The following is a 16,948-nucleotide window of genomic DNA, read 5'->3' on the forward strand; positions in this document are numbered from 1 at the left end:
AAAAATATGCAAATGAGGGGGGAAAAAGGAAAAATCCTGCAAATGGCTAAAACTTAGTAAGCATTGGTCAGATTTGGTTGAAACTTGGTATGCAGATTTCTTTAGGTATTCTAAATTATGTGTGCAAAAATTGGGATGAAATTTGCACGTTTGTATTTTTAGGGTATTTTTTCCAGTTTCAGTCAAAAAATCTTGTTCTCTGAAATAGCTCGTCTGATTGCTATGAAACTTAATATTCATGTTCCTCAGAATGACCTCAGTCATGCTTGTACAAATTGTATTGATATTGTCATATTTGTAATTTTGGGGCAATTTTCCCAATTTTTGATAACAAATTTTTTAATCCAAAAACTGCGGATTAGATAGCTTTGATACATGTATTTGGTATACAGGTATCTAAGATTAATCTCAATATAATGTATTGAAGGTATGTTGAAACTGGCAAATTTTTTTTTTATGTTTAGGGCAATTTTTGCCTTTTTTTTGGTCAAAAAATCTTTCTCCTAAAACTTCTGATCTGGTAGCTTTGATATCTAGTGTACAGGTTCCTAGGGTTTATGTTAATTAGATATATTTAAAATTAGGATGAAATCTTCAATTTTGTATTTTGGCAATTTTGTATTTTGGGGGCAATTTTTCTCATTTTTGGTCAAAAAATTTGTTTCTCAAAATTTACCAGTCTGATTGCTTTGATATTTAGTAAACCGGTCCTTAGGGTTTTTGTTAATAAGATATATTGAAATTAAGTTGAAATCCGGAATTTTGAATTTTTGGGGCAACTTTGTGAAACTGTCAGTTTTACTGGGATATCTTTCATTTTGTATTTTTAAGATTTTTTTTGGTAATTTTATACCTACTGGAACTAAGAGTATATAATGTGTGATTTAGTAAGCATTTGATATGGTAAACTTTTTTTGGTGTTGAAATGCGGTAAAAAAATCCTGGCAGATTTTGAAAAATTCCAAACAAATGCCGCTAAAAATTCAGCGTGAGAAGGTTTGACAAAAAGAAAAGGTGGGAGAGTGGGGAAAAAAGAATGTACAATGGATCGGATAAAAAAGATAATGTACCTCATCGATCTTCCAGACACCATCCCTTATCAAATGGTCCACCCAATGTATTTTTGTGCACAATTAACCATGCAGTGTATTTTAGTTTAAGATGTCAAATTAGGTGTAAGGATTTGAAAGGAATAGTCAAGTTCACCACAGTTTAACTTTATCTCTTGTGTCATCATCCTTGTGTAATTGGTTAAATTTGTAAGTCAATTGTTCCAGATGTGGATGTACCAGCTGTTCTGGAAGAAAACAATGTTTACTTTTTCCTGTAGGGTTTCTGAGTTGATGATTGTATGTTGAAATTTCTCCATGTATCTGGTGTATGGGCAAAGTGTAAACATTGGTTGCATGTTATGTATTTCAGTCTATGTCAAATATTGTAAATGAAAAATCAAGAACAGTTTACTGTGTGCTTGTAAAAGATAACATATTTGTCAATACATAAACTGCCTTGCAGATTGATTGTCTTAAATATTATCACAGAAGTAGAAAAGGAAAAGAAACTAATCAAATTGCTGTGACATATTCACTCTCAGTGCCTGTATAGGCCTATACTTAACTATTTTATCATTACGTTCAGCTGTTTGTTATATCTTTATCACTCTCCATGGGCTAAGGCACACTTGGGGTCAATGTCACCACTCTGTGCCAGTCTGTGTATGTCAGTCTGTCTGTATATGTATGTCCATGTTTCATACAATTGTTGACTTGTTTTGATAACTATATGGGAGCGACCAGTGATGTTGTCACTATTTTTTTAACTGTCACTGTCACTGTCAGGTTACAAACGTGGTGATGAGAGAGTGAAGAAACTGTTGAATTCTGTGTCCATACACATCATACCATCCATTGACCTTGATGGCTTTGAGGATGCCCAGCTGGGAGACTGCAGTGGAGACAATTACACATCACCAAGTATTGCCAACGTGTTCTCCACAACTGGTGAGCAGGTGAGTTTGACGACGCACAGCCACAAAGTTGCATATATTTCTTACATCTTTGCATCCTACAATTTTGCATGCGTGCATTATGGTATTCCTGAATGAAAATGTCCATAGCGAGAGGTATAATACTTACAGCCAGTGTTTTTTCCTCCTGTCTACTCAGTTATCCAACAGAGCGGAAGTGGAGATTGTGCAGGACCTGTTCTCTGTCATTCGTTTCTCATTGGTTCTCAGTATAGAGGCTGGTGGGCTCTGGGTCAGGTATGTACACACACCTATAGAGGTAGTACACACAGATCTGCACAGACACTCACAGGTACACATCCACACAGAAACAGCAGCAGGATTTAACCTGGTCATCCCTTGTTTCCTGTAAACATGCCAAAATCACCATTTGTAACGATACATTTGGGGTTGATTTAGTACATGTAATTGAAAAATAGACCACTTTTCTGTGAATAAGTGATGTGCAGAGAAATTCTGTCAGTGTTAATGACAGTTAGACTGAAAGATTCAGTCATGGACGGGCGCTCACTGGAAGTGATGTTTCACAGATCAATATAAAGTTGTCTAATCCGGAATGGAGTTGTGATCTCCTGATGTTAGCTCAGTAGTTTGCAACTGAATCAGTGCAATGTAAGATATTATTTCTATTATCATGTAATGTACGGTCATGAAAATATTGACATAAGTTTAAGTTTCACCACAGGGGGCTGTCTACATGTCCGTCCCCAGGGGTGGGTAGGTGTTTCGTTGTATCGCTAATAAAGATATATTCTACCAACCTTTGGTGTTTCGGTCTTAACTTAGCATTGCCCTTGACAATCTTGCGTATACATTTTATCAACATGCTGCGTCTATTATCTGATGATTTTGAGTGCCTAATTAGCCAAAGTAATCAAGGGTAAATTACTAATCTGTAGACGCTCTCACCAGATTATCACCGGATTAAATATGACAAAGTCAATGACGAACGCACCAGCAAGGTATAACTGAAGAAAGGGCTGAAACTCTCAAAAGCCGTGTTCACAGAAATCTACTTTACAATAAACATTTCCTAATTTTTCGAACGTCAACAGTTTTCTGACACGTTTAAACGGGGACAGGCCAATTTATGCCTTCGTCGGTTGCTTCTTTGAGCTGTAGGACGCTAATCGAAGCGGTGGAGTCAGTGTCCCGATGTGGTCCGTCAGACCGGAAGCCGGAACTACAAACCTTTAACCTTAGAAATGTTTAGTTTAAGCCCACATGATCGATAGAGGTAAACAAATTAGCCAACATGCTTTGGGATCGAGGGTCAAGCTCATCGGTGTTTATAAACACGGACATGACAATCTATGTATTTTTGACTACAGTCGGTCATCGTTTGCGGGAAGAAACTCGCCGCTTGTAAACATAAAAACTGACTAGTCGGCAAAAGTATTTTCATGCCTTATATATGCTTATTCGTTTCCAGAGATGAAAGCTGCAAAGACACATTGGAAGCATAGTAATACTCAACCAGGTTGATCTATACGTTGGGGAGATATTGATGTCACAGTCTTGTCGAACGAAAACGGGAATGTTTAAGCCATAGCAAAGACGATAAATCAGTCAGCTGAATAAAACGAATTTTTTGGACACCATATCTTTTTATGTCAGTTTTGAACCCGCGTGAAACCCTGCGTAACAATGTAATAACTATAAAAAACCTTTTGGACATATCTTTTTATGTCAACGTTTGGACACGCTTTAGAAATGCATGATATAGCATACTGTATATGTCTGACTGTCGGGGAAACACTTCTTGCGCCGCTGTCGGACTCAGTCGCGCGATCACGGTGTCTTTCCCCGTCTTTCCCTCGCACATTCGCTTTACCAAAAATGTGTTTTTTGTATAAAAACCGCAGCTTTACAGTTAAGGATGTTAGACTTCGAAGTTTATGCAATCCATCATCATATGGCCACTGGCTCGCCTTTACATCTTATGTGGGACTTTGCTCGGAGTTCACTACAATTTGACGTAGGCTTCGTTGACTGATAGAATGGAATAACAGAGATGTGTACATCGGACACAAATGCGAACGCATTGTTGTTGTTTTTTCGCTTCCGTCGGACTCAGTCGCTGTGTCTTTCCCTTGTACGTCAGCTTTCTCGAAAATGTGTTTTGTATAAAAACAACTTTACAGTGAAGGATGTGATCCCTCGAAGTTAGTAATACACTTGTCGATTTGATATGCGAAGACACACTGATGACCAGTTATTTATTAGTTCTCAAACCTAGTGAAAATCATTCCGCGACACTAATCGATTATATGTCTTTTGGAGAATGTCCTAAGAACATGACATGACCCTTGTTTGATGCGTTAGGTAGTTGAGTATAAGGATTGATAAAATAATGTATCAAAACATACACAGATTCACGCGACTGCACTATATTCTTGGCAGCTCAATGACGTTTATGGCCGAGAGGGCGAGAGTCTCAGACCCAAGGGAGCATAAGCAGTATGCAGTACATTGCATGCTTTCCATGCAAAATCCGGCTTTGACAAATGTTCCCGTCCTGTTTCCGAGCATAACTTTCGAGCTGCGTAGCTAATAATGTTGAGGTCAAGATATCCGAATCGTTCGTGTTCGAAATACTTCTTGATTTGCAGAGAGAACACTCATGACACTCGACCTTCTTGTTTGTGTAACTTAGCACATGGGGTCAATTGAAAAATCCAAAGCAAAATACTGCGGTGTATAACATTTGCAAGCACGTAGTCACCAACCCACAACACTACTGCTGCAGAGCACATGATCGGTCGTATGTAAAACATGTCTTTTGTTATTTGAAAAAAAAGACTAATACAAAATTGTAAGTATTGCAAGAACCATGGAGGTAGTAGAGACTACTACCTCCATGGAAGAACGCAGTTTATAAACTGGACAAGTTGAAGGCGAGCTCGAACGTCAAGTTAATAAAGTCTTTTCTGTTCTTGTTCTCGACTAACACGGAATTTTTCAATATACCCGTGAAGTCTGATTCAGTTCGATGCGGTGTTAGACACGTCGACCAACGTGGTTTTTGCCGGGCCAGCATGCAGGAAGAGTATAAACACATCTCCGATACGTTACCAAGGTGTGTTGAACACATACCACGCATCCCTGGGAGGTCCTCCTTTCCGACCTGTTCGTTTACAAATGAATATTCAAGTTTGTTTTGCCTTCTGTTTGTTTATGAATACATGAATATAAAGTGTCCACTAGTTTTACGGACCACCTCTGGACACGGCTTTTGAGAGTTTCAGCCCTTTCTTCAGTTATACCTTGCTGGTGCGTTCGTTATTGACTTTGTCATATTTAATCCGGTGATAATCTGGTGAGAGCGTCTACAGATTAGTAATTTACCCTTGATTACTTTGGCTAATTAGGCACTCAAACTCATCAGATAATGACGCAGCATGTTGATAAAACGTATACGCAAGATTGTCAAGGGCAGTGCTAAGTTAAGACCGAAACACCAAAGGTTGGTAGAATATATCTTTATTAGCGATACAACGAAACATCTACCCACCCCTGGGGACGGACATGTAGACAGCCCCCTGTGGTTTCACTGGCTTAATACAAAGTATATATATGTATAAAGTGCTTAAATTCAGATATTTATATGCTGAATGTAGCAAAGGACTTCATGCAGAAACGAAAATCCTTGTCTCCTGTTTTCATATTTCATCCTGGACGCCAGGCTTCCAGAAGTCATATCCTCTACGTCATGGTGCTGTGATACCATATGCCCTGGTTGACTTCCTTTCTTTTGCCATCTTCAGGTACCCAATGGACAGTGCAATTGATGACATTGCACCACAAGGGGGCGCCCTCACAGAAGATGAAGACACATTCCAGTACCTGGCTTCCAAGTACTCGCAGGAACATCCAATTCTCCAAGATGGAGTCACTTGTCGAGGGTTTCACTTCAAAAATGGCATAGTCCATGGTGCAGACTGGATACCAACGGACAACACTTTACAAGAGTATCTATACACAGAGGACAGAGTCTTCATGGTAAGTTTTGGCCGCAAGAAATGGCACTTAGCAAGATATATTGGCACAACGTGAGGGACATGATTATAGGGCTCATGCTCAACACTGTAGCAAATTACTGAATAAGATGAAGTTGAGGGGTTGAAAATGGGTGAGGTGCCACATTTCTCTTCACAATGATAAAAATTATTCGTAAATGTTATTACAAAGCTGATGTGATCCAGTATCATTATGATGCTAGTGACCTCCTATAATCCAAAGTGAAAATTTTGATCAAATTTAATAATTTGGTCTATCATTATTTCTGCTTTGACAACAAAAAGTTAAATTTTAACTTGACAATGACATTTCTACTTCATGTTACTGTGTTAAAGGCCAGGGACTTGATCCTTGGGATCAAGTTTGTTGTAGTCTGTAAGAGGATTATGGAATGTCACAGCCTTTTGTTTTCCATTGAAATTGTAATCTAGTACGTAAATTTACTGTCAAGACAATCTGACCCAACACAGGCCTTTAACTTCGAAGAGGCCAGTGCTGCAATGGTTTCTATCAACTGATTCATATTTGCTTTAGAAATAAGTAAATATTACTGTGAGCAATTTCCCTTCATGACTCTCAATATATGGCCAACCTTGCCACAGGATACACTGGGCTGGGTCAAAATTTGAACCTTGGTAGGTGGAAAAGATTACAATGATAAACATCACTGTAAGCCATTTTGTGGCCTGTACTGCCAGTGATCGGCCTATACCATAGACTACAGAGGGCTGTATCTGAACATTTGAACATGTCAAGGTTATGAGCAGTATTACAGTCTCTTGATTTTGCTATTTTCCAGATTACAGCACATGTTTCATGTTGTAAATACCCACCAGTTGAAGACCTCACTCTGATCTGGCAGGACAACTTGGAACCAATTCTACAATTTTTGGAGCAAGCAAACCAAGGTACAGCTCCTTTGGAGTAGCACTTCTCATAAAGATGGACGGGAATTCACAATCAGTTTAAGATACAAGTGGACATTTTCCACTCAGTGTAATAAACACAAGAGGGATCTGTTCACTGTTTCACACTACTGTTTGATCGTAGATACTTGACTGAAAAAGTGCAATGAAAAACTTACATGATAGATAAGAGATTGTGTATTCAGATTGTGAACACATTTTCTATAACAAGGAACAAATAAATACTCTGTGTGGCAACACGTCCAACACAACTACTTTTGCCCACCTTCAGCTCTTTCGAAATCTTACACTATTGGCTACAAGATTTGTGCACTTTTTAAACAAGATCACAGATTGGTATTACTGTAAAACAAATAGACCAATCACAGACAACCTTGAGAGAGAGCTTTAGGCATTGCCTAATAATTGATTGTCTGTGACATCCACAAACTTACCCGTCTTTGCAAACAATATTGCCTGCATTGTCATACCAAATCCTTGTGTACAGATCCGCCTTTGCTATGAAAGACTGAGTATAGAGTGACAATGTTGGTCAAATAATCTTATTTTCCCTCCGTTGCTCCGTGAGTGTGTGATAACTATACTGATATTGCAGGAATATCCGGCACCGTGAAAGCAGACGACGGGGAACTTCTTCCATTGGCCATGGTCAGAATAATGGATCATTCCGATGTGACAGTTGATGACGCTACCGCTGAATTCCGCACAGTGACATCACCAGGAGAACACCGAGTCACGGCATCAGCTCCGGGATATGTTCCATTGACTGTCATTGTTGATGTGGAAGAAAACCAGGTAAATCCATTATTAATGTGATGGATTGTTGTTTCACTGTATTTCAGTTGGTTGCTTAGTTAAAGCCCAGCTCAAAAAGGCCTGGGATCGGGATTAACTGATGTGTTAAAAAGATTACGAGGCGTTTCTGTCTTTTGTCTTCTTTTGAATTTGCAATCATGATATAAATATGTTGCTAGATTTTTGGATTAAGCCGCATTGGGGTTTAAGATGAAAATATAGTTATTATGTCATTTTGTCAAGGAAACCTTTTCTCAGGCTGATCAGAGGTAATGTTATTCTCAGGTTACAAAACCAGCTGAGGTTTTCTGTGTAAAACTATAAAAGCCACCTTCCCCTGGGACATGTATAAATGTACTATGAAGATTATTGTACAGTGTATGGTAGTACATGTATTGCAAGTTTGATTTTTGCTAAATTGCTAAGCTACTGTACATGTAGCACAAAATCCAGAATTCATGAATGTGCAACATTGATTAATAGTCATTAACATAAGATTTTCATATTCATAGATTTATCAATACACCTTGTATGCTAGTATTATCAACTGACTATAGAATAGACTGTTTCCCCCCCCCCCCCAGTTGACTATGTAACGTGGCCCTCCCCTAATGTTGAGCCAAGTGTAGCCTGACTCAGTCAGCTGGCTTAGTCAGTGAGGCATTCACCACTTGTTTGGCATGGGGGCCAGCTTGCCCAGCTTGGTTATTGGGGGTGCATTTGTGTATGTAACAGATTCCTCGATGTGTAGAGAAGCAGGGCAGGTAGAGAGTATAAAAGGATACAGTTATGTAGTACTTCATTCATAATAGATGTTCCATTTTCCAAATATAGCTGTCAGTTTTTGGTATCTTTCACATCAGCATGTAAAGAAGTGGTTTTACAGATATACAGGTAGTTACATGCACTGAGTGAGATATCTGTTATGTTTCATCAGTTGCAAGATGTTCCCATAGCACTCAGCCATGAAAAGAAGTTGAAGTACCATGACTACGATGCAATGGAAAAAATGCTGCGTCGTCTGGCTGCAGACTATCCTAACATCACCAAGTTATACACGTAAGTTGCACCACTCAAACTTTGGAAACATCAAAAATCGAAGACCAGGTTTTCAATCAAGTTTTATCGTAACATTGTATGAAGATGTTAGAAACAATGGCACCAGTAAGCATATATCAGGTGCCTTAAATAAATTCTTTGTTTGCCATCTTGAAATCTTCCTCACACCTACCCTCCCACCATGTGAAAAACATAAACAAACACAGAAATAAAATGCTTAAGTAAATATGAACGCTATTTTTCCATATTTCGTAGTTGGGTAAAGAAAACAGCTATTTTTTATTTGTAATATGTTAAACATTGTTTGTAATCATAATTTATGGGAAAACCTACATGCCCATGGATGTTAAACAAAGAATTTTTAGCTCCCATAGCCATATGTATATATGGCAATGGAAGCTATTCTTATAGGCTAGGGAAATGTCTGTATGTCTGTATGTCTGTATGTCTGTGTGTCTGTATGTCTGTATGTCTGTATGTCTGTATGTCTGTCCGTCAACATCAAAAACTCCAAAACCGCTGTACATTTCATCTTGATATTTGGTGTGTACATGGATGATGGGCTGTAGATGAGATTTTGTTCAAATGAAGTTGTCATTGCCAAAAATATGCAAATTAAGTGAAAAAAAATAAAAACCGTCAAAATTGAAAAAACTCAGTAACCACTGAGCAGATTACATGAAAAATTAGCATGTAAGTACTTTGGGCTGACATGAAATGATTGTGCACATCTTGGGTCAGTATCTTGGACTTGCTATTTTTCATGAATTTTTTTGTAATTTTCTCCCATTTTTGGTCAAAAAATCTCCTGCTCTGAAACCACAAGTCCGATTGATTTGAAACTTGGTATGGAAGTGCATAGGAGTGACCTTTCCCAAATTTGGGCAAATCGTGGTGAAATTTGCATATTTTTAGTTTACACGTCCATAGACTCCCATGTATAAGCAGATCTCCATAAACTCCCATGTATAAGCCACGAAAAATAAAATTTAGTTTCTCATCGTATTCATATTGCAAAAAGGATGCAGTGACACAATTTTTAGTCCCCACGGATGAAGTCCAGTGAGCTTATAGATTTGGTCATGTCCGTCTGTTCGTCCATCCGTGAGTCCATCCGTTCACGCAGATATCTTGGATATTTTGACAAAATGTCATGTGACCTTGATGACCTTTGATCTCAAATATACATATTTGTCCATAACTCAGTAACCACAAGTGCTACCACCCTTCATATATGGTATGATGGGACAGCTTGTGACGCCACATATTGTACCTCATTAATTATGCACATATCTAATTTTGAGCGAGCCAATAGAGCTAGAGGTCTGATTTTTGGTATATAGGGATAACTTAGCAAAAACATTTTTTTGACAAAATGTCACGTGACCTTGGTGACCTTTGACCTCAAATATACATATTTGTCCATAAATCAGTAACCACAAGTGCTACAGCCTTCATGTATGGTATGATGGGACACCTTATGATGCCACATATTGTACCTCATTAATTATGTGCATATCTAATTTTGAGCGAGCCAATAGAGCTAGAGGTCTGATTTTTGGTATATAGGGATAACTTAGCAAGACAATTTTTTTGACAAAATGTCACGTGACCTTGGTGACCTTTGACCTCAAATATACATATTTGTCCATAACTCAGTAACAACAAGTGCTACAGCCTTCATGTATGGTATGATGGGACACCTTATGACGCCACATATTGTACCTCATTAATTATGCCCATTAATTATGCGCATATCTAATTTTGAGCGATCTAATAGAGCTAGAGGTCTGATTTTTGGTATATAGGGATAACTTAGCAATACAATTTTTTTGACAAAATGTCACGTGACCTCGGTGACCTTTGACCTCAAATATACATATTTGTCCATAACTCAGTAACCACAAGTGCTACAGCCTTCATGTATGGTATGATGGGACACCTTATGACGCCACATATTATACCTCATTAATTATGCACATATCTAATTTTGAGCGAGCCAATAGAGCTAGAGGTCTGATTAGTCCCCACAGACACCGTCCGGGGGGACTTGTAGGTTTGGTCATGTCCGTGCGTGTGTGCATGCGTGCGTCTGTGCGTGCGTGCGTCCGTTCGTGCGTGCGTCAGTCCGTTCACGCAGATATCTCAGACATGCTCAGGTCAATTTCTTTCAAACTTTGCACAAGGATAGTACCCTACCCCATGCAGATGCACGTCGATTTGTTTCACAATGCGATCAAATTTGGCCGTGTTAGAGGACTTTTTAGTTTTCACCTCCATAGACTCCCATGTATAAGGCAGTCTCCATAGACTCCCATGTGTAAGGCAGTCCATAGACTCCCATGTATAAGGCCAAGAAAAATAAAAATTTAGTTTCTCATCGTATTCATATTGCAAAAAGGATGCAGTGACACAGTTTTCAGTCCCCACGGATGAAGTCCAGGGGGGTTATAGATTTGGTCATGTCCGTCCGTGAGTCCATCCGTGAGTCCATCCGTTCAAGCAGATATCTCAGATATTTTGACAAAAAGTCATGTGACCTTGGTGACCTTTGACTTCAAATATATATATTTGTCCATAACCCAGTAACCACAAATGCTACACCCTTCATATATGGTATGATAGGACAGCTTATGACGCCACATATTGTACCTCATTAATTATGCACATATCTAATTTTGAGCGAGCCAATAGAGTTAGAGGTCTGATTTTTGGTATGTAGGGATAACTTAGCAATACTATTTTTTTTTTCAAAATGTCACGTGACCTTGGTGACCTTTGACCTCAAATATACATATTTGTCCATAACTCAGTAACCACAAGTGCTACACCCTTCATATATGGTATGATGGGACAGCTTATGACGCCACATATTGTACCTCATTAAATATGTGCATATCTAATTTTGAGCGAGTCAATAGAGCTATAGGTCTGATTTTTGGTATATAGGGATAACTTGGCAATACAATTTTTTTGACAAAATGCCACGTGACCTCAGTGACCTTTGACCTCAAATATACATATTTGTCCATAACTCAGTAACCACAAGTGCAACACCCTTCATATATGGTATGATGGGACAGCTTATGACGCCACATATTGTACCTCATTAATTATGCACATATCTAATTTTGAGCGAGTCAATAGAGCTAGAGGTCTGATTTTTAATATACAGGGATAACTTAGCAATACAATTTTTTTGACAAAATGTCACGTGACCTCGGTGACCTTTGACCTCAAATATACATATTTGTCCATAACTCGGTAACCACAACTGCTACACCCTTCATATATGGTATGATTGGAGACCTTATGACGCCACATATTGTACCTCATTAATTATGTGCATATCTAATTTTGAGCGAGTCAATAGAACTATAGGTCTGATTTTTGGTATATAGGGATAACTATAGGAGAGAAATTTTTTGACCAAATGTCATGTGACCTCGATGACCTTTTCCCTAAAATATATGTTTATGTCAATAAATAAGTAACCACAAGTGCTATGTCCTTTGTATTTAGTAGGATGGGAGACCTTATGACAACACACGCTTTACCTCATTAATTATGTACACATCCAATTCTGGGCAAGCAAATAGAGCTAGAGATCTGATTTTTTGGCATATAGGGATTAATTAGCAATATAATTTTTTTTTTCAAAATGTCATGTGACTTCCATGACCGTTGACTTTGATTATACATATATATGCATATTTCAGTAACCACAAGTTCTATACCCTCCAATTTTGATAGGATATTAGACCTTAAGATGTCACATCTTGTACCTCATTTATAATGCGCATATGTATTTCTTGGCTGGCCAATACTGCTAGAGGTCTGATCTTTTTCCCGATTTAGAACCATAACTTAGACATGCCTCATGTGTTTCAAATTGGGAACAACAACATAGACCTATGTGCCCATAGATCTCAACATATACACCCCAGTGATACTTCTTAATGACCACATTTTCCTGCCCCATCAAGACTAATACTCCTATTACAAGTGGGGACTATGTCATTGTAAATGACTTGTTGAGTTAATGGTTGTATCACAGTATTCGATATATCTAATTCTGTATTTTTTCCATTTATATTCTGAATAATTACATTAAACATATTTCACTGTCTCCAGTACATTTCATTAAGTATTTTCACTTCATGCACTTTATCCCTTTCACACATGTTCAAATATCTGACCAGAGAACAAACACTAAATAGTCCAGGATGGGAGCTACAGTGTCATTGACGCTATTTTTACCTTCTCGTGTCTATTTATAGACAGAGAAGGTATTAGAGTTGAAAACCAATATGCTGCTGTCAAGAACTTCCGTCTGTCAAGACTTCCGTCTGTAAGATCCGTTGACGTCATGCCATTGTGATGGGTCATATCATAAACTGGTGGGGGTGTTCATGGCTCAGGTTGAGGTGTGCGAGAACGATTTTGAGCTATGACAAAAATCAAAAGGGACTTAGCGGCATAACCACAGTGTTAAGCCTTTCTCCAAGGTTTCTCAGTTGACTACAATCTATTACAGACTACTGAGCTAACGTTAGGGGTACTCACTTTGTGTTTGTTCACTCTGTGAGCGCTAGTGTTTGGTACTGAGTTGCGTGGATATCTTCTCATGGCCTCACGTGATCTGGGCCTGTTGCATAATCTGCAGAGATGATCATATGCCTCCGAGTCTGAAAACTGTCATTGTGTAAGCCTGTCGGCATTTTCCTTGCATTTTTTCTCATTTAGTTTTGCAAAATATTGGCGAGTACCTCAATATTTCAAGATAACCCTTTCTTCCCAATCGTTTCCTGGTGTTTCAGAGTCATATGAACGAAAATGAGTGAAAGTTTTAGACAGGAAAATTGGACGTCGGCCATGTTCAATGTTCACAGTACAATCAGAAGTTGACGTGGAGGAATTAACCAACAAACACAGGAGTGTTCATGATGCCCGCCCTCTAGAGGCAGACCCTCCTATATGAAGTACCACATTTGATGCTTATGGAAAGCTTGACCACACAATGGAGCATTTAAACTTTTAGAAAATGACAAACTGAATAAGAAGGTATTCAGAAAATGTCAAATACTGAGGAAAAATGCGCAAATATTCAAAATAAACAGGTTAACTGATTGGTCAGCTATAAAAAACAATGAAAATGTTTATGATCAAAAGTTTTTGAGATGCGCACATTTTAACAAATACAGAAATTATTAACATTATAAATATAAGACCAAACTATTTTTTCAGGGATGGGACAGGTTGGAAATGAGGGGTGAGAGACAAAGGCACTCCTATTGCTGCATGTGGATGCAGCCACACCATTTCATTTACAGCATACTTATTCACTGTGGTGTTCCATATTGTACTGACTGTCATACAAGAATAACATAAGCAAATCAAATCAAATTAGAAAAGGATCAATGCTGTTGTGTGGATTTTGCTGAACATGGCTGATATTTCGCCCTATATATTTGGTATCCAGCAAAGGCATATTTTGATGTAAAGTCAATATTAACACTACATTGCTGACAATATATTTTACCGTTTCTGCATGAATTTTTCTTTTTTAAATTATAGTATATTAGTACTTCAAACAGATTAACAGTTATCGTGATGTCAACCCATAATTTTACATCACAAAGACTGTAATTCTGCCAATTTTTTTTGTTTTTCAGTCATTTTATAATTTTGCACTGCACAAGATGATTGAACAAATTGCAATGTTTGAATTTGTAAACTCAAAGAATAAAAATCCTTTGGTCACAAATTAAATTATTTTTTGAAAAGAAATTTACTCTTAAACACTTTTAGCATATATTCTTTACACGGTCATGTATTTCAAGGAAAATATGCCTATTAAAAACAGTAATTCTTCACTTTCAATTTTTTTTCAATACTATGACAATTATCAGCCATGAGGTTATACAAACACAAGACCAGATAAGCGTTTTTTTTCATCATTTCCACAGGACTCTTTGGAAAATCCATTAAAAACAGTTAAAAGTGACTGGAAATGATCACTTGGTATACATTTAATTTACAGATGCCAGGTTGTATATTTCACATGCACTCAGGTCAGTAAGGAAGTGTGTCATTACTATTTTGGACTGTTAATTCTTATTTCTGAATTGTTTAACTTTTTTCCACATTGAACTATCTTTAGGCAGTTTATACTGTAGCTTAGAATTTTTTTGATTGATGTATTTAATCATCTTTTGGGTTCTTTGGGTCCATATCCCACCTCATGCCCCTACATCATCAACTATTTACCAACAACTCCATGCCAACAACCAATTACCTGACCTGGCCACACATTAGAGAAGGTACAGCGTCATTGACGGTATTTTTATTATTATTAGCGGTGCCTTACAATGATTCACAGTGCCAATGAATTACATAAAAGTCTTAATCTGAGAATATATTGTCAATAATAATACTACTGATGTAGGGTTGACTCAAAGATTTTTCCAGAAGCATCAGAGTTATTTCAAGGAAACTAAACATCTCAATGGATAGGGTTATTGAATACTCAAAACCATGAAATGACTTCTCCAGGTGATTTTATGAGATATATGAAAATGTCAGTAAAATGTAGCAGTCAATCATCATTGAATCATAATGTAACAGAAAAGACTCAGATAACCCCTTTCTTCCCCATTCCATTGTACACAGATCCACTCTCTCCATTGAAAACAATGAGGCTAGGCAAAATTGTGGCGGTAGGGTTAAAGCAAAGGAACCTGCCATAAGGGGAGATTGATACCAACATTACAGAATAACAGGGTCTCTTAGCAGAATTGAATATTATTTGCTTTCATTTGCCATACATAAATATGGCGACAGCAGCTATAGGGGTGGTAGCTTTCCAGTGTCTGTCATCTGTTTGTATGTATGTATGTATGTATGTATGTGTGTGTATGTATGTGTGTGTGTGTGTATCATATGTATGTATGTATGTATGTATGTATGTATGTATGTATGTATGTATGTATGTACGTATGTATGTATGTATGTATGTATGTATGTATGTATGTACCATATGCATGTATGTATGCTTATTTGTTTTTCATTTACCAAATCATCAAATAGAGAAAAGCCAGTTTACAGGATGATGTGCTCATCACCCACTGCCCAATGAGGAGTAATGTGTCTTTCTCCATGCTCGATTCTCAAGTTCATTATCCCTTGATAGTGAGCACACCACTGCTGCCTGTAACTCACTGTCCATTTGTTGTGAGTCTGGTACCCTACCCAATGGGCCATGATGCCTCCTCGCCATACAGAGTTGGCGGCATTTATCTGACCTGTATCCATTATCACTGCAGGCTGGGCCAGTCAACGGAGTACAGACAGCTGTGGGCACTTGAAATAAGTGTCAATGCCGGCAGACATAAACCGGGCCAACCAGAGATGAAATTTGTGGCTAATTTGCATGGGGATGAAGTAGTTGGCAGAGAGTTGTTACTTGCACTGGCAGAACACCTGGTGACTGCATATGGCAAAGATGATTTGATTACGATGGTAATTGATCCAGACATTTATTTTTGAAGTTTTTTTCTAGATAAATTTCTGTGTAGTTATGATGCAGAAAATTGAATGCTATCCATAGTTCAGTGTCATTCCACGGGAAATTTTTTGTTTTATTTCTTTTCCATATGGAAACATGCATTTCATAGTCCAGTGACTCATACAGTTGTTTTCCACATGCGTTTTATCACATACTCTTTCTCCAAACGTAACAACACTTTTTCACATATTTATTTCACAAAGAACTCTTAACACAAATATTACTGACTGTGTTAGAAAAGTAAACCACGACACCCCCATATCTTAATGTACAGGTCCAGCATTGGTGTTGAAAACAATACGGTCATACCACAGGTTTTCATACAAGGGGATAAATCACTGTTTATTTCACAATTTGTCCATTTTCAGTTTGTAGACCACACATCTATCCACATTGTCCCGTCAGCCAACCCAGACGGCAGTGAGAAGGCTGGTGAAGGAGACTGCACAGGCAGCAAGGGGGAAAGTAACAGTGATGGAATTGATATAGCTTGGGATTTCCAAAGTAGGTTTCCTCTGTAGTGATACAGTTACTTTGGCAGAATTTTTGCAACTG

The 16,948-nt window shown here is 38.0% G+C and overlaps 1 protein-coding gene across 2 annotated transcripts in view; it reads left to right on the plus strand.

Annotated features, from left to right (window-relative positions):
* LOC139145051 (carboxypeptidase D-like) overlaps positions 1-16,948 on the plus strand; it is a 47,916-nt gene that overhangs the window by 24,097 nt on the left and 6,871 nt on the right. For both annotated transcript variants that reach the window (XM_070715979.1, XM_070715980.1), the window contains exons 12-19: positions 1,839-2,008; positions 2,166-2,263; positions 5,794-6,028; positions 6,846-6,954; positions 7,568-7,767; positions 8,705-8,826; positions 16,152-16,347; positions 16,762-16,897. In XM_070715979.1, the coding sequence (XP_070572080.1) occupies positions 1,839-2,008; positions 2,166-2,263; positions 5,794-6,028; positions 6,846-6,954; positions 7,568-7,767; positions 8,705-8,826; positions 16,152-16,347; positions 16,762-16,897 (1,266 nt within the window). The remainder of the gene's footprint in view (positions 1-1,838; positions 2,009-2,165; positions 2,264-5,793; positions 6,029-6,845; positions 6,955-7,567; positions 7,768-8,704; positions 8,827-16,151; positions 16,348-16,761; positions 16,898-16,948) is intronic.

The sequence above is a fragment of the Ptychodera flava genome, chromosome 12 (assembly GCF_041260155.1).
Source record: "Ptychodera flava strain L36383 chromosome 12, AS_Pfla_20210202, whole genome shotgun sequence".
Taxonomy (NCBI): Eukaryota; Metazoa; Hemichordata; class Enteropneusta; family Ptychoderidae; genus Ptychodera; species Ptychodera flava.